At 46.9% G+C, this 27,330-nt stretch overlaps 1 protein-coding gene across 2 annotated transcripts in view; it reads left to right on the top strand.

Annotated features, from left to right (window-relative positions):
- Nucleotides 1-20,976, top strand: part of B4GALT1 (beta-1,4-galactosyltransferase 1) — a 68,575-nt gene extending 47,599 nt beyond the window's left edge. The window contains exons 3-7 of one of the 2 annotated variants that reach the window (XR_004275692.1): nucleotides 2,813-3,000; nucleotides 7,410-7,532; nucleotides 9,961-10,065; nucleotides 10,265-11,776; nucleotides 20,965-20,976. Coding sequence is in view for 1 of the 2 variants with exons in the window: in XM_032299972.1 (XP_032155863.1) it covers nucleotides 2,813-3,000; nucleotides 7,410-7,532; nucleotides 9,961-10,065; nucleotides 10,265-10,397 (549 nt within the window). In the remaining variant the exon portion in view is untranslated. Of the gene's footprint in view, nucleotides 1-2,812; nucleotides 3,001-7,409; nucleotides 7,533-9,960; nucleotides 10,066-10,264; nucleotides 13,196-20,964 lie in introns of those variants that run through there. The other variant, XM_032299972.1, reaches the window with a different exon arrangement.
- Nucleotides 20,977-27,330: the final 6,354 nt, after the last annotated feature.

Consider the following 27,330-nt stretch of genomic DNA (forward strand, 5'->3'; position numbering starts at 1 on the left):
AACTCCTGACCTTGGGTGATCCATCCACCTTGGCCTCCCAAAATGTTGGGATTACAGGCGTGAGCCAGAGTCTTGCTCTGTTGCCCAGGCTAGAGTACAATGGTATGATCTTGGCTTACTGCAACCTCTACCTTCCAGGTTCAAATGATTCTCCTACCTCAGCCTTCTGAGTAGCTGGGATTATAGGCACTCACCATCATGCCTGGCTGATTTTTGTGGAGATGGGGTTTCACCATATTTGTCAGGCTAAACTCCTGACCTCAGGTGATCTGCTCATCCCAGCTTCCCAAAGTGCTGGTATTATAGGAGTGAGCCCCCACACCCGACATTTTTTTGTATTTTTAGTAAAGTTGGGGTTTCACCATGTTGGCCAGGCTGGTCTCGAACTCCTGACCTCAAGTGATCCACCCACCTCAGCCTCCCTAAGTGTTGGGATTATAGGCGTTAGCCACCACACCCAGCCTAAACTTTGAAATTCTTTGAACCTATGACTTACACAGAATTAGCTGAACGCAGAATTTCAAATCAACTCAGCCTGTGGGGTAGCCAAAGAAAACAGTATGCCTTTGGGCTCCTTCTTCACTCACCATGTGGGGTTAGAAAACTTTGTCAGAGACTTCAAAAAACGAGCTCTTGTGTGTAAAATGTTTCCTTGATTATCTTCCTGGTGCCTTTCCCTAAGTGGTTTGCTTCCCTGAGTTCCCCACCTGAGGCTGGGTGGCTGTGGCACACCTGTTAATTTTGTACGTACGTAGGCAGCCTTGTGGAGTACAGTTTATAGGTCTTGTGGGTTTTTTTTGTTTTGTTTTGTTGTTTTCAGATGGGGATCTCACTCTGCCACCCAGGCTGGAGCGCAGTGGTGCTGTCATGGCTCACTGCAATCTCAACCTTCCTGGGATCAGGTGATCCTCCTACCTCAGCCTTTAGAGTAGCAGGGACTACAGGTATGCACCACCATGCCTGGCTAATTTTTGTAATTTTTTGTAGAGACAGGATCTCACCATGTTGCTCAGGCTGGTCTTGAACTCCTGAACTCCTGTGATCTGCCCACCTTGGCCTCCCAAGTGCTAGGATTATAGGTGTGAACCACCACGCCCAACCCAGGTCATCTTTTGAGGGCATGGAGAGAAGACTTTGAGCATGCCACTTTTGAGATTGTGTACCAATCCCAAGCCCCTGTGACGCACTTTTTCCCCAAAGTAGAGGGCTCTGATTGTGTTGAACCCAAGAGAGATGGGAAAGACCACTGAATGAGGATTCCAAAGTATTGGGCCTTAGCTTGTTTCCTCGTGTTGGTGTTGTGAGGATTCTGGTTAGGATGACAGCATGTGTGCAGGAGGCTTTGTGAACTGCTAAGAGTGAGGGGTGGCAATGTCAGTGCTGGGTCTGTCCTTACTAACCTGGGGCCACGGGAGGTGGTAAAACCAGATTCTTAACTCCACCCTGTAATGTGATTCCTGTGGTGACCCCTCACATGCCTCTTTGGTTGAGCTTCCCAGAAGGAATTACCATCTGCCATTGTATGTTGAACCCCATTTGTTCATTCATTCATTCATTCATTCAGCCAACCAGCAACTATTTATTGAGCTCTTATTGTGTGACAGGCAGTATTCAAGGAACTGAGTGAATAAGGAACAAAAAAATCTCAGCCTTCATTGAGCTTACATTCTTACTGAAAGTAAACAAATAAAACATGTAGTGTGGCCGGGCGCAGTAGCTCATGTCTGTAATTCCAGCACTTTGGGAGTCCGAGGTGGGTGGCTCACTTGAGGGCAGGAATTCGAAACCAGCCTGGCCAACGTGAAACCTCATCTCTACTAAAAAAAAAAAAAAAATTGGGGCCGGGTGTGGTGGCTCACGCCTGTTATCCAAGCACTTTGGAGGCCAAGGTGGGTGGATCACCTGAGGTCGGGAGTTCAAGACCAGCCTGACCAACATGGTGAAACCCCGTCTTAAAAAAAAAAAATTAACTGGCATGGTAGCGTATGCCTGTAATCCCAGCTACTTGGGAGGCTAAGGCAGGAGAAAAAAAATAGGCTGGGCATGGTGGCTCATGCCTGTAATCCCAGCTACATGGGAGGCTGAGGCAGGAGAATCATTGGAACCTGGGAGGTGGAGGTTGAAGTGAGCCAAGACCGTGCCATTGCACTCCAATCTGGGTGACATGAGCAAAATTCCATCTCAAAAAAATATATAAAAATACTCAGTGCCTTTGCACCAGCAGACTTGGTGCCTTGGGACCTCATGGGTTGGCACCCTGAAGCAGGTGTCCCTCTTCTGTCTTGTGCACCTTGCTTTTATCAATGTGGTCATCAAACCACGGTCAACCATATAAGGAAGGTAGAAGTGAAAAGACTCGTAGGTACTCAACCAATGTCACCGGTTTCCTAGAGTTTATGTATAGTATGTATAAATAAATAATGCATGTGTTTAAATGCCTTTTTTCACCTTTCCTTTTAGAGCTGCCTCTTTTTAACACTTCCATTCCATTGTATGGATATACTATGATTTATTGAACCAGTTCTCTACTGATTCTTAAATTTTTTGCAATCTTTTGCCGTGATGAACATTCCACAGTGACAGTGTTGTTCCTACTCATTCACACACATGCAAATCCTTCTGCAGGATCTAGAGGGGAATTGCTGACTCAGAGGTCTGGTTACTCTGTACTGATTGTAGAGTGAGGGCAGAAAAGTGAGGCCCAGGAGTTTACTAGTGACCATGTGTTGTAGTGGACAAGTCACCCGTCCCTGTGAGTGCCTTCCCAAAGGCTTTAAGGCATTTGATATCACTGTTTTTGTTTCTGTACCAGGCCGGAGACACTATGTTCAATCGTGCTAAGCTGCTCAACGTTGGGTTTCGAGAAGCCTTGAAGGACTATGACTACACCTGCTTTGTGTTTAGTGACGTGGACCTCATTCCAATGGATGACCATAATGCCTACAGGTGTTTTTCACAGCCACGGCACATTTCCGTTGCAATGGATAAATTTGGATTCAGGTAAGAGATATTCAGTCAGTCTGTATTAGACATGTTTCTCTCTCATGTGTTGACTAGGAAATGCAGTCCTTGTAGCTCAGGAGTGCCTCTTTAAGCTCTGGAGCAGAATGCTTTCTCCTCTGAGAAATGGATGCTTTGTATTAGTTGAGATGGAAAGAGGAGACCAGAAATGCCAGTAGTCTCTGCACATCCAGACAAGAACAGGTTTTCTCTTTTTTTTGGAGACAGAGTCTGGCTCTATCACCCAGGCTGGAGTGCAGTGGCATGATTCTGGCTCACTGCAACCTCTGCCTCCTGGATTCAAGCCATCCTCCCACCTCAGCCTCCTGAGTAGCTGGGACTACAGTCACATGCCACCATGCCCAGCTAATTTTTGTATATTTTGTAGAGGTGGGGTTTTGCTATATTGCCCAGTCTGGTCTTGAACTTCTGTGCTCAAGCAATCTATCCGCCTCGACCTCTCGAAGTGCCGAATTACAGGTGTATGCCACCATGCCTGGCCTAAGAACATTTTTTAGCATTTGGGATGGCTCTCATCTTTAGGCTCCAAACAGATACTGTATTTTCTTGCTTTTCTCTTTCTCTTGCCCCACAAGTTTTGGAAAGCAAACTGGAATAGTTTTTCCCCACTGAATTATTTAGCTTGTATACCTCAATAGATGTTCCTTGGCCTGTTTTGTTTTGTTTTTGAGACAGGGTATTGCTCTGTCACCCAGACTGGAATGAAGTGACACAATCATGGCTCATTGCAGCCGACTGCCTGGGATCAAGCCATCCCGCAGCCTCAGCCTCCTGAGTAGCTGGGACTACAGGCATGAACCACCATATCCAGCTAATTTTTTGTTTGTAGTAGAGATGAGGTCTGGCTATGTTTGGCCTTGAACTCCTGTGCCCAAGCGATCCTCCCACCTCAGCCTCCCAAAGCGTTGGGATTATGGGTGTGAACCACTGCTCCTGCCCTTGGCCCTTGAAGAAGGAGCATGATTCTGTTTTCCAGCAGGGCACAAACTTCTGCCTAAATACACAGCCCAAATTTTCCCACCAAAATGCCCCTAGTGAAGAGGCCAGCCCAGATGCCCGACTAGGGTATAGTCCATTGTTTTGTCTTAAAAATAAGTATATAGGCCGGGCGTGGTGGCTCACACCTATAATCCCAGCAGTTTGGGAGGCCGAGGCAGGTGGATCACTTGAGGTCAGGAGTTCGAAACCAGCCTGTCCAACATGGTGAAACCCCGTCTCTACTAAAAATACAAAATTAGCTGGGCATGGTGGTACATGCCTGTAATCCCAGCTACTTGGGAGGCTGAGGCAGGAGAATCGCTTGAACCTGGGAGGCAGAGGTTGTAGTGAGCCAAGATCATGCCACTGCACTGCAGCCTGGGTAACAAGAGCAAAAATCCATCATCTCAAAAAAAAAAAAGTATATAAATAAGTTTGCATATTGTTTCCTAATTTGTCCATGTTTATCTTAACATAAAAGCTTTAAATTATTTATCAGTGGTTGAGCCTGGTGGCTCACGCCTGTAATCCTATGGCAAGGCAAGCAGATCACCTGAGGCCAAGGCAGGCAGATCACCTGAGGTTGGGAGTTCGAGACCAGCCTGGCCAACATGGAGAAATCCTGTCTCTACTAAAAATACAAAAATTAGCTGGACATGGTGGCAGGCACCTGGAATCCCAGCTACTTGGGAAGCTGGCACAGGAGAATCTCTTGAACCTGGGAGGCAGAGGTTGCAGTGAGCCAAGATCACACCATTGTACTCTAGCCTGGGTGACAGAATGAGACTGTGTGTAAAAATAAATAAGTAAGTAAGTAAGTAAATAAATAAATAAATAAATAAATACAATTACCTATCAATTGAATAGCATAACCTTTTTCTTCCTTGCTTTAAGTAAATTTGAATATCCAGCAGCTGTGCTGCAGGTACCCTATGTTTTGGGTGCCCCTGGTTTAGGCTGACTGGTACAGTGTGGTTGGTCCATGTATACAGCAGGCCCTTTATGTAACTAGAATTTCTTTTCTTTTTTTTGAGACAGAGTCTTACTTGTCACCCAGGCTGGAGTGCAGTGGTGTGATCATGCTCCCTGGCGGCTCAAGCTATCCTCCTGCCTTGACCTCCCAAAGTGCTGGGATTAGAGGCATGAGCTACTGCGCCTGCCGAGATGCAGCAGCTTTCTGTCAGACTCATTTGATTCTCATCATTTCTTCCTATCCTCCCTTGCTGGGGGCATGAGGGCTGTGATGGGAATATAGGAATGTATGAAGTCCTTCTCCCAGATCAAAGACCCTAACTTATTGTCTTAAAGGGAGAAAAATTTGAATGTAACCTTACTTTTAGACTCTTCAGAAATCATTCTATGCCCTTCCATCCCACTTCCACCCTTCCTCCCTCTCTATGTGTGTATCTTCTTCTCTTGAAACACACAGGTTTATACCCTGACCCCTCTTGATTCCTCCCTTGAAGCATGGTTGTGAACCAGAAAGGGGCCCATGATGCCCTAATTCTTTGCCGCAGCACCATGTTTGTTTCACGAGGAGCCAGGCAGGTTTGGGCTCAGGGCACATAGGTAAGAGAAAGCAGCAGACACAGCAAAACCAAATCATATCAGATTGGTATGTACTTCTCCTTGAAATAGCTAAGAAGCTATTTCTGTAAAAGCACTGATTATCAAAAAACTTTATTGGCCTGGCCACCTCTGATTCAAACCCTCTCATTAATAGTATGAACAATAGTGTGAGGCATGCCAAAGGTGGATGACTCGGCACCTAAGTGATGACACCTAATTATGAATAGGTTCATTAAAGCAGATCCCCCAGGGACCTTTGCCTGAGGATCCTTTCAATCAGAATTCCTGAATATATTTGAAAATAATAATTGCATCTTTATTTTCATATGTTCTTACATGGTCTGGCTGACTTTCCCATCAAAGTCTGAGTTAGAGTTTTCCTTAATTTATGTGATGGGTTTGGTCTTTTTGGATTCCAGAAATAGCCTGGGTGTGGTTTGGAGCTGCACTCAGAGTCGACACAAAACCACAGCTTTTAGAGAACCCACAGGAAGGCTTTGGGGCACATCCTGATTCTTGATATGTCTCATCAGTGCTGACTTTGTATCCCTTAGGGGTTCACAACTCATAACCCCTGAAATATTAAAATACCAGAAGTTTTGGAAGGATGAGAGCCCAGATGCTCTACTACTTGAAAATATGTTAAAACATAAGTTCATCATTATACATTTTGCTAAATCAGGATAAAGTCCGAAATTTCAAAGAATTTTTATTTTAACAAATTTCCAGAAACACTGCCTCAACCGTCAAGGTTGGTGTTCTAGTCAGTATGCCTTTGGAAGCATGAAAGCTAGATTGGTCAATAGGAGGAGGGTGGAAGCGGGGCTATGACTGAGTGGGTACAGAGAGACTCTAAAATAATCTCAGATTCCAGGAGCTCCTGGATAAGGACTTCATGGGCAGAAGCAGAGCACAGGGGAAGCAGATTCCTGAGCCATTCAGGAAGAAGTGGGCTTAGGCCTGCTCTTGTCACTGACTGGCTTTCTACATAACCACAGAAACAGCTGTTGTGTTGTGGAAAGAGGAAGATCATACTTTTTGATACGTGTGTCTAACCTAAGGTCATCTGAGACCTGATACAAAAACAAACAAAACCCTTATAACTGCTCCTTCTCACCCCACCTACCATCAAAAAAGCTCTAGAGAGGCTGAGCACCATGGATCACCTGAGGTCAGGAGTTCGAGACCAGCCTGATCAATATGGTGAAACTCCATCTCTACCAAAAGTACAAAAATTAGCCAGTGATGGCATGTACCTGTAGTCCCAGCTACTTGGGAGGTTGAGGAAGGATAATTGCTTGAACCTAGGAGGTAGAGGTTGCCGTGAGCCAAGATTGCACCATTGCACTCCAGCCTGGGCTACAGAGTGAGATTCTCTCTCTGAAAAAAAAAAAAAAAAAAAAAAAAAAAAAGGCTGGGCACAGCAGCTCATGCGTGTAATCCCAGCAGCACTTTGGGAGGCCGAGGTGGGTGGATCATAAGGTCAAGAGATCAAGACCATCCTGGCCAACATGGTGAAACCTTGTCTCTACTAAAAATATGAAAATTAGCTGGGCTTGGTGTTGCGCACCTGTAGTCCCAGCTATTCGGGAGGCTGAGGCAGGAGAATCACTTGAACCTGGGAGGTGGAGGTTGTGGCAAGCCGAGATCGCAGCACTGCACTCCAGCCTGACAACAGAGCAAGACTCTACCTCAAAAAAAAAAAAAAACTCAAAAAAAAGCCACTCTAGAGAAGAAAAAAGAATAACTTTAAAAGTGTTCATGTTCTCAGCAAGCTTTCTTTTGGGGATGTCAGAACTTAACTAACCACTACTCCTTCTGTGTGTATGTTTTTCCCCCAGCCTACCTTATGTTCAGTATTTTGGAGGTGTCTCTGCTCTAAGTAAACAACAGTTTCTCACCATCAATGGATTTCCTAATAATTACTGGGGCTGGGGAGGAGAAGATGATGACATTTTTAACAGGTAATGGTCATAGCTTAGATACCTTTCTCCTCTGTAAACCTTCACTTCCAGTTTTTGAGTCAATGCTTGATTGTTCTGCAAGGACTGACCCTCAGATGGGATGCAGTCCTCACTCAGCCCAAATTCTTAGGTGTGGCTTCCTACAGGTCCTGTAGGTACTGAACGGGATCTGTAGGAAAATGAGTTGCTGAGATTTTTGGATCAGCCTGGAAAAATGTCAAATGGGAACCGAGTGTCAGGGCAAATTTACTTTGACTTGCCACATGCCATTTTGTACTCAAGGAGTGAAAAAATGTCCTTTGTAAAGATCCCTCATCTCATTGTGGTCCGCTTTCACTGTGAAACAAGATTCCTTGAGCAGAAGCTTTGTGTTATATTTTTATTTTGGAGTATTTTTCATATATACAAAAGAGGATACTGTGGTATAAAAAACCTTTGAGGACCCATTCATCCCCAGCAACCATTATGCCATGGTCAATTCTGTCCCATCCACATCCTGGGCTCTTTTTAAGCTGGTCCTTTATGATGTGGGTTGTCATTTACAGTGGTAAAAACATCTATCAGTAGCATTTGAAAGAACATTCTGCTCAGTCCTCTGGCTGTAGAGGCTTCAACCCCACAGGCCACCAATGAGCACTTTCTCCCTCCAGGGGCCAGTGTGAACTCATTACTGAGTTTAATATCAGACTACACCCTGGTACAGCCCTTCTGAATTGGAGTACCAGTAAATAGAAGGTGTCTGTCAGAGCAACACCCAAGTCATTCAAGTTACCATCGTGCGCAAACTTAACAGAGACCCACGTCTTTAATATAAGCCTTGAAGAAAACTTGAGTTTAGAGTGTGTGGATGGGGTATCAAGCGTGTGCATGTTGAGCATCTGCTGCCTACAGAGCACTGTGCCGGGCAGGGACCCAGACACTGAAAACCTGGACATAGGGTCCAGACAGAAGCAAGCCTGCTTCCACAGAGGCACTCCTGGCCAGACACTGGACCAATATGACAGTGTGTAGGGCTGACAGGATAGCACAGGTCTGAATGGTCAGAACAGCTCGGGAGGGAGGGAGCATCCACAGGCATCTAGTCCCACGCTAAGGCGGTGGCACTAGAAGGATGGGTGGTTTGTGGAGCAAACCACCTTAAGGACCTAAAAATATGAAAATTAAGATAAAGGACCTAACTTGTTATAAACCTACTTATTGTGTGCCCGGCAAGGCCCAAAGTGTTTAGTGGTCTCAGATCAGCCGGTTCTGCCTCTTAAATAACTTTGGTGTTCCTGCTCTCCAGGCTTTCATTTTGGTCCTCATTCCTCTTCCTTAGACCAACACAGAATCCTCCACCCTGTTCTGGCTGCCTCTATTCTTGTTCTCAGCCCTCCATTCGTTTTTTTTTTTTTTCTGCCTTTTCCCGCACGTTCTGAAGTCCTCCATTTTTTATTTTTATTTATTTATTTATATTTTGAGACAGAGTCTTGCTCTGTCACCCAGGCTGGACTGCAATGGCGTGATCTTGGCTCACTGCAACCTCCGCCTCCCAGGTTCAAGTGATTCTCCTGCCTCAGCCTCCTGAGAAGCTGGGATTACAGGTGCATGCCACCATGCCCAGCTAATTTTTGTATTTTTAGTAGAGACGGGGTTTCACCATGTTGGTCAGGCTGGTCTCAAACTCCTGACCTTGTGATACGCTTGCCTTGGCCTCCCAAAGTGCTGGGATTACAGGCATGAGCTACCACGCCCAGCCCATGCATTCTTATACTACTTCCAGAGAGACTACCCCATGGCTAAAAACATTTTGGAAATATTATATATTAGGCCCCTTTCAGATACTGGCAACTGTTTGTGGGATGCTCTGAGAAGGCCTCTGTGATTTAGCCTTGCTCTTTTCAGCCCATCACCTGCCCACAGCCTACCCCAGACCCTTGTCACCAGTCCCCAGGAGCTTATGTTGCTCCCTGAGAGCACTAGGCTTGCTCTCACTTCCATGCTTTTACCTGTGCCATCCTGGCTGCCCAAAATGCTCTGGCAGACACCTGTTCATCTTCAACTGGGCTCTGCCCAGGCTTATCCTGGCAGAGTTAACAAACTCTGTGCTTCTTCCTCTGTGTCTACAACCTCATCGTCCTCTTCTCACCTCCATCTGGCCCTGAAGGCCCTATGTTTGAAGCATCCACACTGTATGTTCTGTGGGGCAGACTCCCCCAGTGTCTCGCACATGATAGTCAATACCACAAACTGCAGAGCCAGTTGTAAAAGGACATGGAGTAGGAATGTGAGTTTTAACCAGGGTCATGCTGGGTTGGGTTCTGGCATGATGCTGGATTGTGGGCTGAGTGAGAACAGCAAGCATGATGGTGGATGGGGCAACAGTCTTACCACCGGGGCCAAGTGTATGGCAGCTCTGTGATAATGACTTTCCCCTTACTCTTTGCAGGTTAGTTTTTAAAGGGATGTCCATATCTCGTCCAAATGCTGTGGTCGGGAGGTGTCGCATGATCCGCCACTCAAGAGACAAGAAAAATGAACCCAATCCTCAGAGGTGCATTCTTTGTTTATTTATATTCTCTCCCCCTTTAGGATGGGGTAGGCTGCAGGTCCAAGGCTCTGCCGAGGGCTCTGGGCATAGAGGGAAATGGAGGTGGTCAAATTATAGTGGAGAGGGAAGAGGAAGTACATTTAATGGTTTCTTCTTAAGATTTTTGTTTTGACACAATCTCCTTGCCGTGTTTTCCTTGTAGGTTTGACCGAATTGCACACACAAAGGAGACAATGCTCTCTGATGGTTTGAACTCACTCACCTACCAGGTGTTGGATGTACAGAGATACCCATTGTATACCCAAATCACAGTGGACATCGGGACACCAAGCTAGCGTTTTGGTACGCGAATAAGAGACCTGAAAATAGCCAGGGACCTCTGCTGTGTGTCTCTGCCAATCTGCTGGGCTGGTCCCTCTCCTTTTTACCAGTCTGAGTGACAGGTCCCTTTCGCTGGTCATTCAGATGCCTTTCCAGATGACCAGGACAAGTGGGATATTTTGCCCCCAACTTGGCTCAGCATGTGACTTCTTAGCTCTGCAATGTGTTTGTGCCTCTGGGGGTTTCTTGAGTGTTTGCAGCGTCACCCAGAATCAGGACTGTACGCATCCCAAAATTTGGTGGCCGTGGAGCACATTCCTGGTGATAGAACTGCTAATAGTTGGGAAATAGGTTAGACTTTTTCTTTAAGTTATGGTGTTCTTATTACTTCATGAAAAATTGGAGAATGCTGCTAAAATTGGATTGGTGTGATCTTTTTTAGTAGTTGCAATTTAACAGAAAAACACAAAATTTCAACCACTTTCTTATGTTGTGTCCTCCCTCCACCCCCTTCTTTCCATGGCATGCAACTATTATAATCACTGTGCATATGTCTTTTCTTAGCAAAAGGATTTTAAAACTTGAGCCTTGGACCTTTTGTCCGGCTAATGTGTGGATGCCAAGGCAACTCTAGCATCAGAGCAAAAGCCTTGGGTGTTCTCACATTCAGTTGCCTGTCTCCAGATTGTCTGATTTCTGAATGTAAAGTTTTTTTAATAGCAGTTTGTAGTATTTTAAAGAAAGAACAGATCGAGTTCTAATTATGATCTAGCTTGATTTTGTGTTGATCCAAATTTGCATAGCTGTTTAATGTTAAGTCATGACAATTTATTTTTCTTGGCATGCTATGTAAACTTGAATTTCCTATGTATTTTTATTGTGGTGTTTTAAATATGGGGAGGGGATTGAGCATTTTTTAGGGAAAAAAAAATGTATGCTGTAGTGGCCACACATAGGCCTATGATTTAGCTGGCAGGCCAGGTTTTCTCAAGAGCAAAATCACCTTCTGACCCCTTGACAGGCAAGGCCTCCCGGTCAGCATTATCCTGCCAGACCTTGGGGCAGACACCTGGGAGACAGAAGCCTCTGCTCCTACTGTGCAGAACTCCCCACTTCCCCACCCCTCCCCAGGTGGGCAGGGCAGAGGGAGCCTCAACCTCCTTAGACTGACCCCTCAGGGCCCTAGGCTGGGGACGTGTAAATAACAGCAGTCAGGTTGTTTACCAGCCCTTTGCACCTGCCCAGTCAGAAGGAGCCTCTGTTCTGGTGGGAGCCACCTCCCTCAGAGGCTCTGCTAGCCACACTCCCTGGCCTACCCTATGTTACCAGTTCTCCTTCTTCCTCTTTCCTCTTTTCCCCTGCCTTTCTCCTTCCTTCCTTCCTTTCCCTTTTTGTTCCTTTGCCTCTTGCCTGTCCCCTAAAACTTGACTATGGCACTCAGGGTCAAACAGACTATCCATTCCCCAGCATGAATGTGCCTTTTAATTAGTGATCTAGAAAGAAGTTCAGCTGAACCCACATCCCAGTGCCCTCCCACAAACTCTGGTGCCTAACCTCCTGTTCCACCTCAGGTTTTCAGCAGGTGCTCCCACCCCAGTTGAGGCTCCCACACACAGGAGTGTGTCACAAACCCACCTCTGCTGGGAGCTGTTGAGCTGCCTGGGATGAGATGGCGCAAGGCACATCCTACCACTGAGCGCCTCTGCCAGGCCCAGCCTGGGCTCAGGTCCCAAGACTCAGCTGCCTAATCCCAGGGTTGAGCCTTGTGCTTGTGGCAGACCCCAAACCACTGCCCTCCTGGGTACCAGCCCTCAGTGTGGAGGCTGAGCTGGTACCTGGTCCCAATCTTATCTGTGCCTTTACTGCTTTGAGCATCTCAGATGCTAACTTGGTTCTTTTTCCAGAAGCTTTTGTATTGGTTAAAAATTATTTTCCATTGCAGAAGCAGCTGGACTATGCAAAAAGTATTCCTCTGTCAATTCCCTACTCTATACCAAGGATATTATTAAAACTAGAAATGACTGCATTGAGAGGGAGTTTTGGGAAATAGAAAGAACGAAAGCCACTCTTTCTGTCAGCAGATCCTGACTTTTCCAAAGTGCCTTAAAAGAAAGGAAACAAATGCCCTGAGTGGTAACTTCTCTGTTCTCTGTCACTTAATTGTTAAAACCAAACTCTACTTTTTCTTCTTTTTTCGGGGGGAGGGTACCTTCTCATTCATGTCAAGTATGTGATTCATTCTCAGAACCAAGGGAAATACCGCTCCCCCTACTTGCTGAACTAGTCCTCTCATGGAAGGCACAGCCAAGGCACAGTTAGGCCTGGACACTTGCCTGGTCCGTGAGATGCCGTGGGTCCTGTTTCCTTACTGGGAATTCCAGGGCTGGGGATTCAGGGAGGATTTCCTTCTCCTGGGAGTTATGAACGTGAAGTTGTCATGTGCCATGCCCTTCTCTGTTTCTGTGCATCCTATTGCTGGTGACCCTGTGTGAACTGGCCTTTGGGAAAGATCAGAGAGGGCAAAGGTGGCACAGGAGGGTAAAGGAGATGCTGTGCTGGCCCTCAGCCCAGACAGGGTCTCTGCCGACTGCCAGGCTGGGGGCAGGGGGCTCCGCATAGCCAGGATAACGGCTTTCATGTCCCAGAAACCTATTGTGCTGTGTATTTTAATTTCCTGTGTATGCAAATGTGTGTATTTACCATTGTGTGGGGGCTGTGTCTGACCTTGGTTTTCAAAACAGACAGAACTGTATTTTTGCCTTTAAAATTCAATAATATAACGTGAATAAATGACCCTATCTTTGTAACTGCAGGTGGTTTCTGTCTTCCTCGTCATGGTTGTGGGACAGGGTGGGGTCAGGGTCATTTCCCCATCTGAACCTCATTCTCTTATCTGTAAAATGGGAATAATAACACATAGGGACTTTTTTGAGGCTTAAAAGAGACGATATATCTAAAACAATGACTGATGCCTCACAAGTACCACTACATAGTAGCTAGTGCCATTTCAAAGTAGAATTTTTTTCCCCAAGCAGTTCTCTGGCCACATTCTGCTGTTTTCAACAGATAGCAAGATCGTTCAGATGTAGATCTCAGGGACAGGTGCTCGCATTGTAACTTGAATGAAATTATCCAAAATGAGGTTTCTTGTCAGTCTCAGGAAATGTAAACAGAAGCTCTAAAGGGTCTTAGTTGTTACCCAGGTGCTTGAGACAGTAAATGCCCCAGATGCCTCCCCCTTGGTGACCCTGGGTCGGGCTGGTTGGATTGAATCAGCACTTGTGAAGAAGGGGGCCACAGGAAACTAGCATGCAGGAGAGCCACCCCTGCCCTCCAGGGTGAGGGAGTTGCAGGCCCTGCCAGGACAAAGCTGTGAAGGTGGGGCATCAGCTGGGGAACAGGAGCAAGAAGGGCAGCCTCTCCTAGCCACTCCAGGGCCATCTTGCTGTCTCCATCTATCCATGTCACTGCTGGAGGGATCCCTGATGACCTCTCCTGTGCAAGGTGGCCTGGGGTTCAGATCTGGCCTTCAAACATGATGACTCTGGTCCTTTGGATAAAACGCTGCCTTAAAGGATCTGACAAAATTTAAAAACAAAAAACTTTTTTCCTTCTCACTCACACACTCAACACTTCACTTCTGACCCCAGATATGTGGGGATTTCTCCCCAGCAACAAGCAGTTTTCCAGTGGACACTAGCTGGTGTCCTACAATTTGACTTAATTCTGACACTGTCTGCCTGGAGATGGCATCAGATACCACAGGTTGAGGGCTCAGTCTTGCAAGACTGCCTTCACTGCAGATGCCAGTCATAAGTAGTTGGTTGTGGCCTGTACTTAAATTTCTTTGGCTGGGGGATACAGGGCCTTGTTGTGTCTCCCAGGCTGGCCTCAAACTCCTGGGCTTGAGCAATCCTTCTGCCACAGCTTCCCAAGTAGACGTAACTGGGCTGCAGGCTTATATCACTCACCCAGCTATAGTTGTGACTTATAGTTCTGACCAACCAGCTATAAATTGGGGTTCCCATGAGCCCCTTCTTGGGTTTGATTAATTTGCTAGGACAGCTTACAGAACTCAATGTTAAGTGTAACACTTTTACTGGTCTTATTATAAGTGATACTAGGATACAGATGAAGAACTGGATGGAGAGATGCATAGGGCAAGACATGGGGGAGGGGAGAGAAGCTTCCGTGCCCTCTCCAGGGGCTCCACCCTCCAGACACCTCCACGTGTACAGCTACCTGGAAACTCATCTGGACTCTCTCCTTTTGGTTTTTAGGGAAGCTTCATCACATAGGCCTGATGGATTACATCACTGGTCATTGCCAGTCAGCTCAACCTTCAGCCCCTCTCCCCTTCCTGGAGGATGGGAGTGGGGCTGAAAGTGCTAAGCTGCTCATCATGGCTTGGTCCTTCTGGTGACCAATCCCCATCCAGGAGCTCACCAAGAGCCATTTCATTAGAACAAAAGACGTTCCTGTCACCCAGGAAATTCCAAGGGAATATATATATTTGGCCTCTGCCTATTCCAGGGCCTATTTCACTGGTGTGCTCCACTTCACCGAGACACATATCCACACAGACACACACAAATAGGTTCACAGAGGCACACACATCTACCCAGACATACACATCCACCCAGACACATGCCTCCACACATGCATACACGCTAACATGGATAACACACCTGATGTGCTTATGAGAGGTCAAAATTCAAATCCTGCCACTACCTCTTACTAATTCTACAACTTTGAGCAAATGACTTGGCCTTGCTGTGCCTCAGTTTTTATTTTTTATTTTTTGTCACAAAATGCCTTTCAGAATTTTTTCTTTGTTTAGAGACAGAGTTTCATTATGTTGACCAGGCTGGTCTTGAACTCCCGGCCTCAAGCAATCCTCTTGCTTCAGTTTCCCTAAATACTGAGACTGCAGGTGTGAGCCACTGCACCTGGCCCCTAGTTTTTCTATTTTTTAGAGACAGGGGTCTCACTATGTTGCCCAGGCCGGATTCAAACTCCTAGGCTTTAAAAGATCCTCTTGCCTCAGTTTCTTGATCTGTGTAATAGAAGTTATAACAGAACCTATTTCATAGGGCTGTTAGGAAGATTAAGTGAGTTAATACCATACTTATGAAGCATTTAGAACATGCCTGGCTCATAATAAGCATGAAAAGTGTGAATGCTTATTTCATTGTTTAAAATGTACATGGGCACATGTGTTGACATATACATACAGAATGCCATGTACATGTTGCACAGATACACATATGCACACTCTCAGGTGCTGGGGATCTTCCCTTTTCCTCTTCTAGGACACATGCCTTGAACTTTGCTATGTGGCAGCTGGGTGGGTAAACCTCAGAGCTCCTATTCTGGAGACACCCAGACACCTCACCAACAGTGTTTCCCCCATCCTTCCACGCCACACCTGAGTGAAGGTGTTCAGGATGGCAGCCTTGGGGAGGGAAAGAGGTTGACCCCCCTCCCCATGGGCTCCAAGGGACCAGGGAGGGAGGGAGGAGGAGGAAGGAAACCAAGGACAGGCTCCTGAGCTTGGCCATTTCCTTGAGAAATGCTGTTTCTAGTCACACACAGGACCCGGAAGAACCAAGTCTAAGCATAGCAGAGCCCGTAGTCATGAGAATAATCACCAGATCCCCCACATACCACCTCTTTTCCATGGGAGAATGTGGCCCGGTGCCAAATCACCAGCCTACAGCTGTTCTTTGGAGGTAGGGCCAAGGGACCCAACGAGGTGCCTGCCCATGGGAGTGAATGAATAGAGCTTCCCCAGGCTGGATGTGTTTGCTGCTCTCGGCAGAGGCCAGCTGTGTGGAGGTGTTGGGGAAGAGGGGAGGGGATAAGGATGACCACATTGGCCACATTCTGGGGGTTACCAAGTTTCTGCCACATATCCAGACTCCTCCCCTCTTTTTTCTTCCAGGTGGTGGGATTTCAGACATTCCTAGGGGCTGATTTCTTTTTAGAACTGGAACTTCTTACCATGTCAGAAAGGAAATGAGGTTTGTCTGGCTGAGCCAGTCATGGCAGGCAAGCTTCATTTCCGTCTTTGGCAATGTCCCTGGGCAGGGAACGTGGCTACTGCCTTTGTCTAGGCTTCATGATCTGTACCCAGGGTGTGAGGCAAAGGAACCCCAAGTGCAAGGGACGGTTGTTATGAGTGTTAGGGTCAATAGACCGGAAACTAGAGGAATGTGGCACTCCAAGGACATTTGCCCTGCAGCAAGATGTGTGCCAGGGTCACCAAGAGTAGAGACGGCGCAGTGAGGTCACGGTGTATTTGGAGACAGTGAGTGCCTGGTCACCAGGCAGGGAGCCTGGAAAGACAAACCAGGAAGAAGCCATACAATGACCCTTCTGTCTGGCTGTCTCTGACTCACCACTTGCTGTGTGACTCTAGGCAAATTGGTTCCCCTCTCTGGGTCTCTGTTTGCTCTTTGTTTTATGACTTGCTCTCAGAATCCACCCTTGGTCTCCCCATAGTTCTGCTCTTCCTCCAGTTGGAAGTGCCCTGATCTTGGCTTTTCCTCTTGCCCTGAGACTAACCTTCTCTGTCTTCTTGAGGGAAGTCCATTTATCTATTTCCAGGTCATCATTTGTAAAAACAGCAGGTTCACCCCTCCCTGCTCTCCTCCCTCTTTTCCTCCTTCCCTCCCAGGGCTTCCTGGAGCAGCCCGGGGTAAGCTGTTAAAGTTCCACCTGGTGAGGGAGAGCTGGCATAGCGTTGGAGACCTCTCCCTCTTCTGCCCAATGCCCTCCACACTCCATTGCTGTCCCCCAGAAGTGCTTCTTTGTCTCCATCCTTCCTCTCACCTGCTCTTCCTTAAGTTTCCAAAACTCAGTCTTCTTGATCATCCCCTACCAAGCTCAGCAGGCTCAAGAGTACCCAAGAACCTGAGGGAGAAGCGAAGGGATGTGGATGGGGCGGCCGAGTGTCTGCTCAGCTCTGGGGAGTAAGGGATAGGGTTAAGAGGAGTGTTGGAGCCACCTCCCTACCCAGGTTCCTTTCAGCTGGGCCATCTGTCCTTTGACAAGGAGATCTAGGATTTCCTGACCATAAAAAGGCTCCCTATTGGAAATGCTAATAAAAACCACAAAGAGATACACCCATTTGGATGGTTATTATTTTAAAAACCACAAACACAAAATAAGTGTTGGCAAAGATATGCAGAAATTGGAATGTTAGCCATTGTTGATTCAGGATAAAAGGAAAAAAAAAAAGAAATTGAAATACTTGTGCATTGCTGGTAGGAATGTAAAATGGTGCAACCCCTATGGAAAATGGTGTGGCAATTTCTCAAAAAATTAAGCCTAGAGTTACCATAGAATCCAACAAGTCCATTTTTAATTATATACCCAAAAGAAATGAAAACAGGAACCTGAGCACATACTAGTTCCTATCCCTAATATTCACAGTAGCCACAAGTAAACAACCCACAGCCGGGCGCAGTGGCTCACGCCTGTAATCCCAGCACTTTGGGAGGCCGAGGCGGGTGGATCATGAGGTCAAGAGATCGAGACCATCCTGGTCAACAGGGTGAAACCCTGTCTCTACTAAAAATACAAAAATTAGCTGGGCATGGTGGCGCGCGCCTGTAGTCCCAGCTACTCAGGAGGCTGAGGCAGGAGAATTGCTTGAACCCAGGAGGCGGAGGTTGCGGTGAGCCAAGATCGCGCCATTGCACTCCAGCCTGGGTAACAAGATTGAAACTCTGTCTCAAAAAAAAAAAAAAGAAATTAAACAACCCACGTATCCAATGATGGATGAATGGATAAACAAAAGGCGGTACATACAGACAATGGAATATTGTTCAGCCTTAAAAGGGAAGGAAATTCTGACATATACTACAACTCAGATGAACCTTGAAGATATGCTAACTGAAATAAGTCAGTCACGAAAGGACAAATATCCTATGATTGCACTTAGATGTGTTAGCTAGAATAGTCAAATTCACAGAGACAGAGGCAGAAGGGAGGGAGAATGGGAGTTATTGTTTTGTGAGTACAGTTTTAGTTGGGGAAGATGAAAAAGCTCTGGAGATGGATGGTGGTAGTGCAACAATATGGATGAACTTAATGCCACAGGACTTTACACTGGCACTCTGCCCCCGATGACTGGCTTTTCAGTTGCTACCTGTTTCCATTTAAAAATGGTTAAAATGAAAAGCCAGGTGCAGTGGCTCATGCCTGTAATCCCAGAACTTTGGGGTCTGTGACAGACAGATCACCTGAGATCGGGAGTTCAAGATCAGCCTGACCAACATGGAGAAACCCTGTCTCTATTAAAAATATAAAATTACAGGCTCATGCCTGTAATCCCAGCTACTCAGGAGGCTGAAGCAGGAAAATTGCTTGAACCCGGGAGGCAGAGGCTATGGTGAGCCAAGATCATGCCATTGCACTCCAGACTGGGCAACAAGAGTGAAGCTCCATCTTTAAAAAAAAAAAAAAAAAAAATTGGTTAAAATATAAAGGCTGGGCGCAGTGGCTCACACCTGTAATGCCAACACTTTGGGAGGCCAAGGCAGGCAGGTCACTTGAGGGTAGGAGTCTGAGACCAGCCTGGCCAACATAGTAAAACCCCATCTCTATTAAAAATACAAAAATTAGCTGGGCGTGGTAGTCCATACCTTCAATACCAGCCACTTGGCAGGAAGGAGAATCGCTTGAACCCGTGAGGTGGAAGTTGCAGTGAGTAAACTGAGATCACACCACTGTACTCCAGCCTGGGCAACAGAGTGAGACTGTGTCTCAAAAAAAAAAAAACCAACAACAAAAAAAGCAATGGTTAAAATGATGGATTTTATGTTATGTGTAGTTTAACACAGTTTGAAAAAATAAGAAGGCTCCCTGTGGTAAAGGCTTCGGCCAGTCTTTTGTACTCCAGAGGTGGCAGAGCATGGTGGTTAGTCCCAGCATCATCCTGGAGATTTGAGTGTGTGACATGCTGGCCGTGCCACCTGAGGAGGATTGGCCAGTCATGGGGACTCAGCCTGGTTGCTGAATCCAGCTGGGGACACTTCCCCCAGTGACTGGCTTTTCAGTGGCAATCTGCTCCCAAGACAAATGGTGTCCTCCCCTAGGGAGCCTAGGCAAAGCTATGACATAGGTACGTTCATCCCTTTTTCAGGTGGGGCTTAGGTGGAGAAGTTGAAGCTGGACTCAGTCAAGATCTCAGGACTGAGAGCAAGGAGCCCCTTACACCCACGGTGCCCACTTGGTTCCCCCTGATTGTTGGTGGAAACTAGGGGCTGATATGAAGGCTTTTTAAAGGAAGAAATGACAAGCTGGGGACTGGATTATCCCTGGGGATGGAAACAGAGTCAGCTAGATAGATTATGTCTAGAGGGAGAGAAGGGTCCTCTGGTGTCAGGAAGGAGGGCCTGAACTCCATGTTAGACCCTGGATTGGAGGGTGGGCAGGACACTCGGGAGAGACAGGACTTGGTACTGGTGAGGTACTACCACACCCTTTCTGGGAGGGGACTATAGAGAAATAAATCTTAAAAGTGGACCCATCTTTTCACCTCACAAGTCAGCTTTTAGGAATTTATCCTAAGAAAACGGTCACACTCCAAGATGTATGTATATGCAGCAATATTTGCCCTAGTGTTCCTTGTAGCCCTGGAAAATGAGAAGCCACCATCAACAGAGGTCTGTGCTAAGTACAATGAAGTACATCCAAACAAGCAAGTACTATGCCACCATTGAGAGTGATGAAGTGGATCTATATTTATCGATTTAGAAGAGGTCTAAGGAAAAAAAGGAAACTACAGAATGGTCTTTCCATACGAGCCAGGGAAATGTATGAATAATTTAGTGCAGAAATTACTCTGTAATTGTTTGTGGGAGCAGATGCACTAGCAAAAAATTAAAGATGATTTTCCTTTTTTACACAGCCTGGGGCCAGGCCTCTGTTCTGTGCATCCCTACCCCACCCTGGGCTGAGGCCTTTGTTCAGAGTGTTGGCCCTGTTGAGAGGACATGCTGGGTTGTCCTCTGGGAGGAGTTGCATCTCCCACAAGTCCTCCAGCCTTGGAAGGGAGGTGGTGGGTTCCTCCCTTGGGGGAATGGTGGAGGCCTGAACCCTGTTCATAGGTGGTGGGATATGGCATGGCTGCAGGAAGGTCTGAGAAGGCAGAACAGGAGCTCAACACAGGCTGGGGGTGTGGGGACTTCTGGCAATTCTCTCAGGTTTAGAAAAATAGTTACATTTCTTGCCACTCTTTTGTGAGTGCAATAACTGTCATGCCTCTTACACTTATATACTAAAGACACTAAAGAACAGGAAGAATGAGGTAGGAGAGGAACGCTGTGCCCTGGCTCTGGAGGGGTAAGATTGGCCTTAGGCACCTGATCAGGGCCCTATGGGAAGCCCAGGAGGACATGAGGGAGACCCCTTTTCTAGTAGATCTTTGACTCCAGAATCCAGGAACGCTGTTGCAGAGGGAGGCCCTGACGTCTGGATTTTGACACAGACCTGAGCCTGGAGCTGTTGGAGACTCATATCCGGGACAGATGGGGAATGCTGGACAATGAAGCACCGCTGGGGCCTTTGGAGTGCTCCCTTCCTGTGAAGGTGTCCTGTTGTGATGGCTGCAGTGACTTTGGTCTCCCCTGATGACAGAAGCACAGCAGACAGGCCAGCTCCACAACCCACCTCTTAGTTCCCACCTTCCCCCACGATGGGCCTGTGGGGCAGGGAGGGTGCAGGTGGACTCGTGAACCCCTCACCCGCATTCACCCCCCATGAGTACACTCAGTGCTTTCCCACATGCTGTGTGTTGCTCCTTACAATAATCCCAGCATGGGAAACTTAGGCTCAGGGAGCTCACATGATGTGCACAAGGTCACACAGAGTAGTCCCAGGCCAGGGCTCTGGCCACTGGACCATGACCCAGCTCCTCATCCACGCAGTGGGAGAGCCGGGGGATGGAGGCTGCGAGGTGCCTTGGCCCAGCCAGGGAACGGTGGTCTCAGCTTCTGCTTTGAGAAGTACAGCCTGGATCCAGGGCTGGACCCAAGAGCACCTCTAGGATGAGATTGTGCTTTGTTTTGTTTTCCCTTTATTGTTTTAGAGAACTTAGGAACCCAGTAAACTTGGCAGCGACAGTTCTGGATACCAGGGACATCGGTGTTGCCACCGTCTGGGAGACATATGGGAATGGTTAACACTGAAATGATCCATAGGGATGCAAGGAGGCCTGAGGCATGGGGAAGAGGAAGGATGGGAGACCCTGGGGGCTGGGGATGCAAGTGGACCTGAAGGCATGGGGCTTTCTGCCTCTGAAGCATCACTCAGGCAGCAACAACCAGGTCCTGGTTCATAGATAACATAGCTTCTTAATCCTCCTGGACCTGCTCTGCCTGGGCAACACCTGGTGCTCAGGAAGGCTGAGCACAGTATCTGTCTCAAGAGTGCAGGGACCCAGAAGTCCAGGTGGAGAGATAGGATTCCCTGATAAGGCCTAGATACCTGCTTAGTTCTCCCTTTCCCTTTAGGGCAACTTTCCTCCCTGACTGTACACCCTCTTCCCAAAGGAAGGCAATTGCCACACCATTCCAAGACCCCCTGTAAGTTCTCAGCCAAAGGCATTTTCCTAAGCAAAGCCAGGGGCTATGGTTTGCTTGGATGACTCGTGATTTTTAGACAAGCTGAATCAAGAGTGCTAAAAAGCAGGCTGTTGGGTTTTAACTTCATCAACTCCAAACCTCAGTGATTTGTTTCATGTGGTTTGCTCTGGATAGATGCTGACCTAGCGACAATGAGACTATGAAATGGGGAGAGAATTGCATGCTGAGGACAGGAGAAATCTCCCCCATGACCAATTTGTCTGTTGAGCAAGACATCTCAGATGCCAGCTTGGGCCATTCCTACCAGCTCAGAATGCTCTGTGTCTGACTCAGATGCTGTGTGTCCCTTAAGGGCACTGGGCTTGGTGGTCTCTGTGAGTTTGGCTGGTGGAGCTTGGCCCTGCTGGCTCCCAGGGTCCAAGGGCACTCTTCCTGTCTTGGGTCTACCCTATCATGCAGGTTCACTGCCCACAACCTCCAGGAGACTGTTCCAAGGCTTTTCTTCATGGGAGACAAGGCCTGCCAGGCCTTTCCCTGGCCCCTTTCCAACCCTGAAGTTAGTACACATCCTAGCATACTGCTGGGAATGCCTCAAATTGGGGGAATGCAATTAGTTGAGGGAACCGAGGAAGTGCTGGACTGGGAGACTAGGGTTGACTCCTGGGTGATCAAGGCCAGAATGTCAGAGGCGTTTGAACCAAAGTGACTCCATCTTGAATTGGGACTGAGTAAAATAAAGCTGAAACCTACTGGGATGCATTCCCAGGAGGTTAGGCATTCTTAGTCACAGGATGAGATTGAAGGTTGGCAGAAGATACAGGTCACAGGCCAGGCGTGATGGCTCACATCTATAATCCCAGCACTTTGGGAGGCCGAGGGGGGCAGATTGTCTGAGATCAGGAATTTGAGACCAGCCTGGCCAACATGGTGAACCACTGTCTCTACTAAAAATACAAAAATTAGCCAGGTGTGGTGGCGGGTGCCTGTAATCCCAGCTACTCGGGAGGCTGAGACAGGAGAATCACTTGAACCTGGGAAGTGGAGGTTGCAGTGAGCCGAGATTATGCCATTGCACTCCAGCCTGGGCAACAAGAGTGAAACTGTCTCAAAAAAAAAAAAAAAAGATACAGTTCACAAAGACCCTGCTGATAAAACAGGATGCTGTAAAAAAGCCAGCCAAAACTCAGCAAAACCAAGATGGCAATGAAAGTGACCTCTGGTGTCCTCACTGCTCACTAGACACTAATTACAATACATTAGCATGCTAAAAGACACTCCCATAAGTGCCATGACAGTTTAAAAATGCCATGGCAATGTCTGGAAGCTACACTGTATGGTTTAAATAGTGGAGGAACCCTCAGGTCTGGGGAAAATCCCCACCCTTTTCCCGGAAAACTCAGGAATAATTCACCCCTTGTTTAGCATATTATCAAGAAATAACTATAAGTATACTCAGTCAAGCCGCCCATACTGCTGTGCTGTCAATGGAGTAGCCATTAGTTTATTCTTTTGCTTTCTTAATAAACTTGTGTTCACTTTACTCTATGGACTTGCCCCAAATTCTTTTTTTTTTTTTTTTTGAGACGGAGTTTCGCTATTACCCAGGCTGCAGTGCAATGGCGCGATCTCGGCTCACCGCAACCTCCGCCTCCTGGGTTCAGGCAATTCTCCTGCCTCAGCCTCCTGAGTAGCTGGGATTACAGGCATGCGCCACCATGCCCAGCTAATGTTTTGTATTTTTAGTAGAGACAGGGTTTCACCATGTTGACCAGGATGGTCTCGATCTCTGGACCTCGTGATCCACCCGCCTCGGCCTCCCACAGTGCTGGGATTACAGGCGTGAGCCACCGCGCCCGGCCCCCAAATTCTTTCTTACACGAGATCTAAGAACTCTTTCTTGGGTCTGGATTGGGATCCCTTTCTTGGGTCTGGATTGGGATCCCTTTCCGGTAACAAGATCATCACTCTACTCCCCATCTGGAAACGGGGTCAGGAGGCTGTGAGGGCCCTTCAAAGCTGCCATTTTGTATTTCTCAGAAAACTCTTCAGCCTAATTTAGGTTGCTGCTAGAGTGCCAATGACAGGACTCCCATCCTCCCCGACGGTGGCAAAGCCAGAAACAAAAAAAGGTCTACTTGGTCAATCCAGGAAACCAGTGAAGGGAGGGAGGAAGAAGAGCAGGCCCTGGCAGTCCCCAGGGACCCCCCCAGGGCTTGGCCCAGAGGCCAAAGGGAACTAGGCCTGGGGTACAAGTTTTCCTGGAAGGCTCGACTGCTTTTCCTTCTTCAGCTGGCCTCAACCCCTGGACCTAAGCCACAAAAACAAAGTTCAGCTTAAAAAGTGAAACACAAAACTTATCCCAAGGGTCTCTGGTGACCTAGTTCTGGCTTCCTCTCAAACATGGCCTGAGGCAGACCCCGAAGGAACCTCAGAGGATCAACCTTTCACAGCACCCTGAGGGTGTTCAGTCCTGAGCACCATGGCTATAAGGCCAGCCCCCGCTCAAGTCCCTCTGCCCAGAGTCAACCAGAGGGCCACTCTTTTTCAAGGGTACTTGATGCTCAGACATCAAGTCCTCCTTTATCAGAGAGGAGGAGGACCCAGCAGGAGCTTTAGGGCTACGGGCCAAGGCGACCCTACTTACCTGGAAGGCAGTAATTATCTTTTCCGAAGATATTCACAGCATTTTCTGGGTCACAAAACACCTCCATAACTGGGAAGGCCTGTTGCTCATGACAGCTTTGGGAGGTGACAAGGTGGTTGGCAGAATGTAGAGAGTATGGATTTCAGAGCCAGTTACATTTGGGTTTTAAGACTTGGCTTCAGGCTGGGCATGATGGCTCATGATTGTAATCCCAGCAATTTGGGAGGACGAGGCAGGCAGATCACTTGAGGTGAAGTTCAAGACCAGCCTTGCCAACATGATGAAACCCTGTCTCTACTAAAAATATAAAAATTAGCTGAGCGTGAAGGCTTCTGCCTGTAATCCCAACTACTCAGGAGGCTGAGGCAGGACTATCATTTCAACTCAGGAAGCGGAGGTTACAGTGAGCCAAGATTGCGCCGTGGCACTCCATCCTCAGCGACAGAGCAAGACTCTGTCTCAAGACAGATAAAAAAATTAAAAAAAAAATAGAAAAAAAAATAAAGACTTGGCTTTACCACATAGCCATTGGGGAACTGTAGGCAAATTGTTTTTTTGTGGACAGATATCCAATTATCCCAGTGCTGTTTATTGAAAAGCTGTTGTCCTTTCCCCACTGTACTACAATGCCACCTTGGTCATAAAGCAAGTGTCCATTCCTGTGAGGGTCTGTCCCTGGACTCTATTCTAGTTCATTGCTTCCTTTATCTGTCCTTGTGCCACTACCATACTGTATTAATTAGTATACCTTTTTCATGAATCTTGTTCTAAGTGTCTTGGCTCTTGCATTTTCATATGAACTTTCTAATCACCCTGTCAAGAGCCACCAAAAAAACCCACCATAATCACCCCACTTTTTGAGATATTGATTGAAATGCTGGTGAGTCTATGGATCACTCTGAGAGACCTGATCTCTTTAAAACATTGAGCGTTCAATCTATAAACAAGATAGAATCCTTTTTTGTTTTAGGTCTTCTTTCATTTTTTCACAGAGATCTTATATATTTTTATTATTTTTTCCTAGATAATATATTTTTACTATTTTTTATTTTTTGAGACAGAGTCTTGCTCTGTCGTCCAGTGGGGAGTGCAGCAGCACCATCTCGGCTCACTACAACCTCCACCTCCCAGGTGCAAGTGATTCTTCCACCTCAGCCTCCTGAGTAGCTGGAACTGCAGGCACATGCAGCCATACTATATTCTTCTATTTTCTGTGGAGACAGGGTATCACCATGTTGCCCAGGCTGGTCTAGAACTCCTGGGCTTAAGTGATCCACCTGCCTTAGCCTCCCGAAGTGCTGGAATTATAGGCATGAGTGATTGTGCACAGCATATTTTTACTATTTTTTTCTTTCTTTCTTTTTTTTTTTTTGAGACGGAGTTTCACTCATGTTACCCAGGCTGGAGTGCAATGGCGCGATCTCGGCTCACCGCAACCTCCGCCTCCTGGGTTCAGGCAATTCTCCTGCCTCAGCCTCCTGAGTAGCTGGGATTACAGGCACGCACCACCATGCCCATCTAATTTTTTGTATTTTTAGTAGAGACGGGGTTTCACCATGTTGACCAGGATGGTCTCTATCTCTTGACCTTGTGATCCACCCGCCTCGGCCTCCCAAAGTGCTGGGATTACAGGCTTAAGCCACCATGCCTGGCCTCTATTTCTTTCTTTCTTTCTTTTGTCCCCTACCCCTTACTATTTTAAAATAAATAGCAGGTTCTTGAAATATATTTTTCGGGCCAAGCTCGGTGGCTCTCACCTGTAATCCCAGCACTTTGGGAAGCCAAGGCGGGTGGATCATGAGGTCTGGAGTTCAAGACCAGCCTGGCCAACGTGGTAAAACCTTTTCTCTACTAAAAATACAAAAAAATTAGCCAGGCTTGGTGGTGGGCTCCTGTAATCCCAGCTACTCTGGAGGCTGATGGAGGAGAATTACTTGAACCTGGTAGGTGGAGGTTGCAGTGAGCCGAGATAGTGCCACTGCACTCCAGCCTGCATGACAGAGTGAGACCCTGTCTCAAAATATATATATATATATATATTTTTTTTTGTTGTTGTTGTTGCTTGTATATGTAAACAAAAGTTTCTTATATTGATGTTGTATTCTGTAATCTTGATAATAATTAATCCTAATAATTTTCTCCACATTCATTTGGATTTTCTAAGTATCTTCTATGAAGATTTCCTGTCATTTAAAAATGATGTTTCTTCCTTTCCAATCTCAAAGCTTTTATTTCTTACCTTCCTGTGCTGTCTGGGACTTCCATTACAATGTTCAATAGTGGTAGTAGAGAGAGGTATTTTCATTTATTCTAAATCTAGATCTCTAAAGAAAAACTAAAGTTTCACCATTAAGAATGATATTTGGAAAATAATAAAATAATAATAATTTTAAAAAAGATTGCTATGTAGGGCCGGGCACGGTGGCTCACGCCTATAATCCCAGCACTTTGGGAGGCCGAGGTGGGTGGAACACGAGGTCAAGAGATCGAGACCATCCTGGTCAACAAGGTGAAACCCCGTCTCTACTAAAAATACAAAAATTAGCTGGGCATGGTGGTGCGCACCTGTAGTCCCAGCTCCTCGGGAGGCTGAGGCAGGAGAATTGCTTGAACCCAGGAGGCGGAGGTTGCGGTGAGCTGAGATCGTGCCATTGCACTCCAACCTGGGTAACAAGAGCGAAACTCCATCTCAAAAAAAAAAAAAAAAAA

This window comes from Sapajus apella, unplaced genomic scaffold, assembly GCF_009761245.1.
Source record: "Sapajus apella isolate SASKATOON/1434 unplaced genomic scaffold, GSC_monkey_1.0 scaffold42, whole genome shotgun sequence".
Lineage (NCBI taxonomy): Eukaryota > Metazoa > Chordata > Mammalia > Primates > Cebidae > Sapajus > Sapajus apella.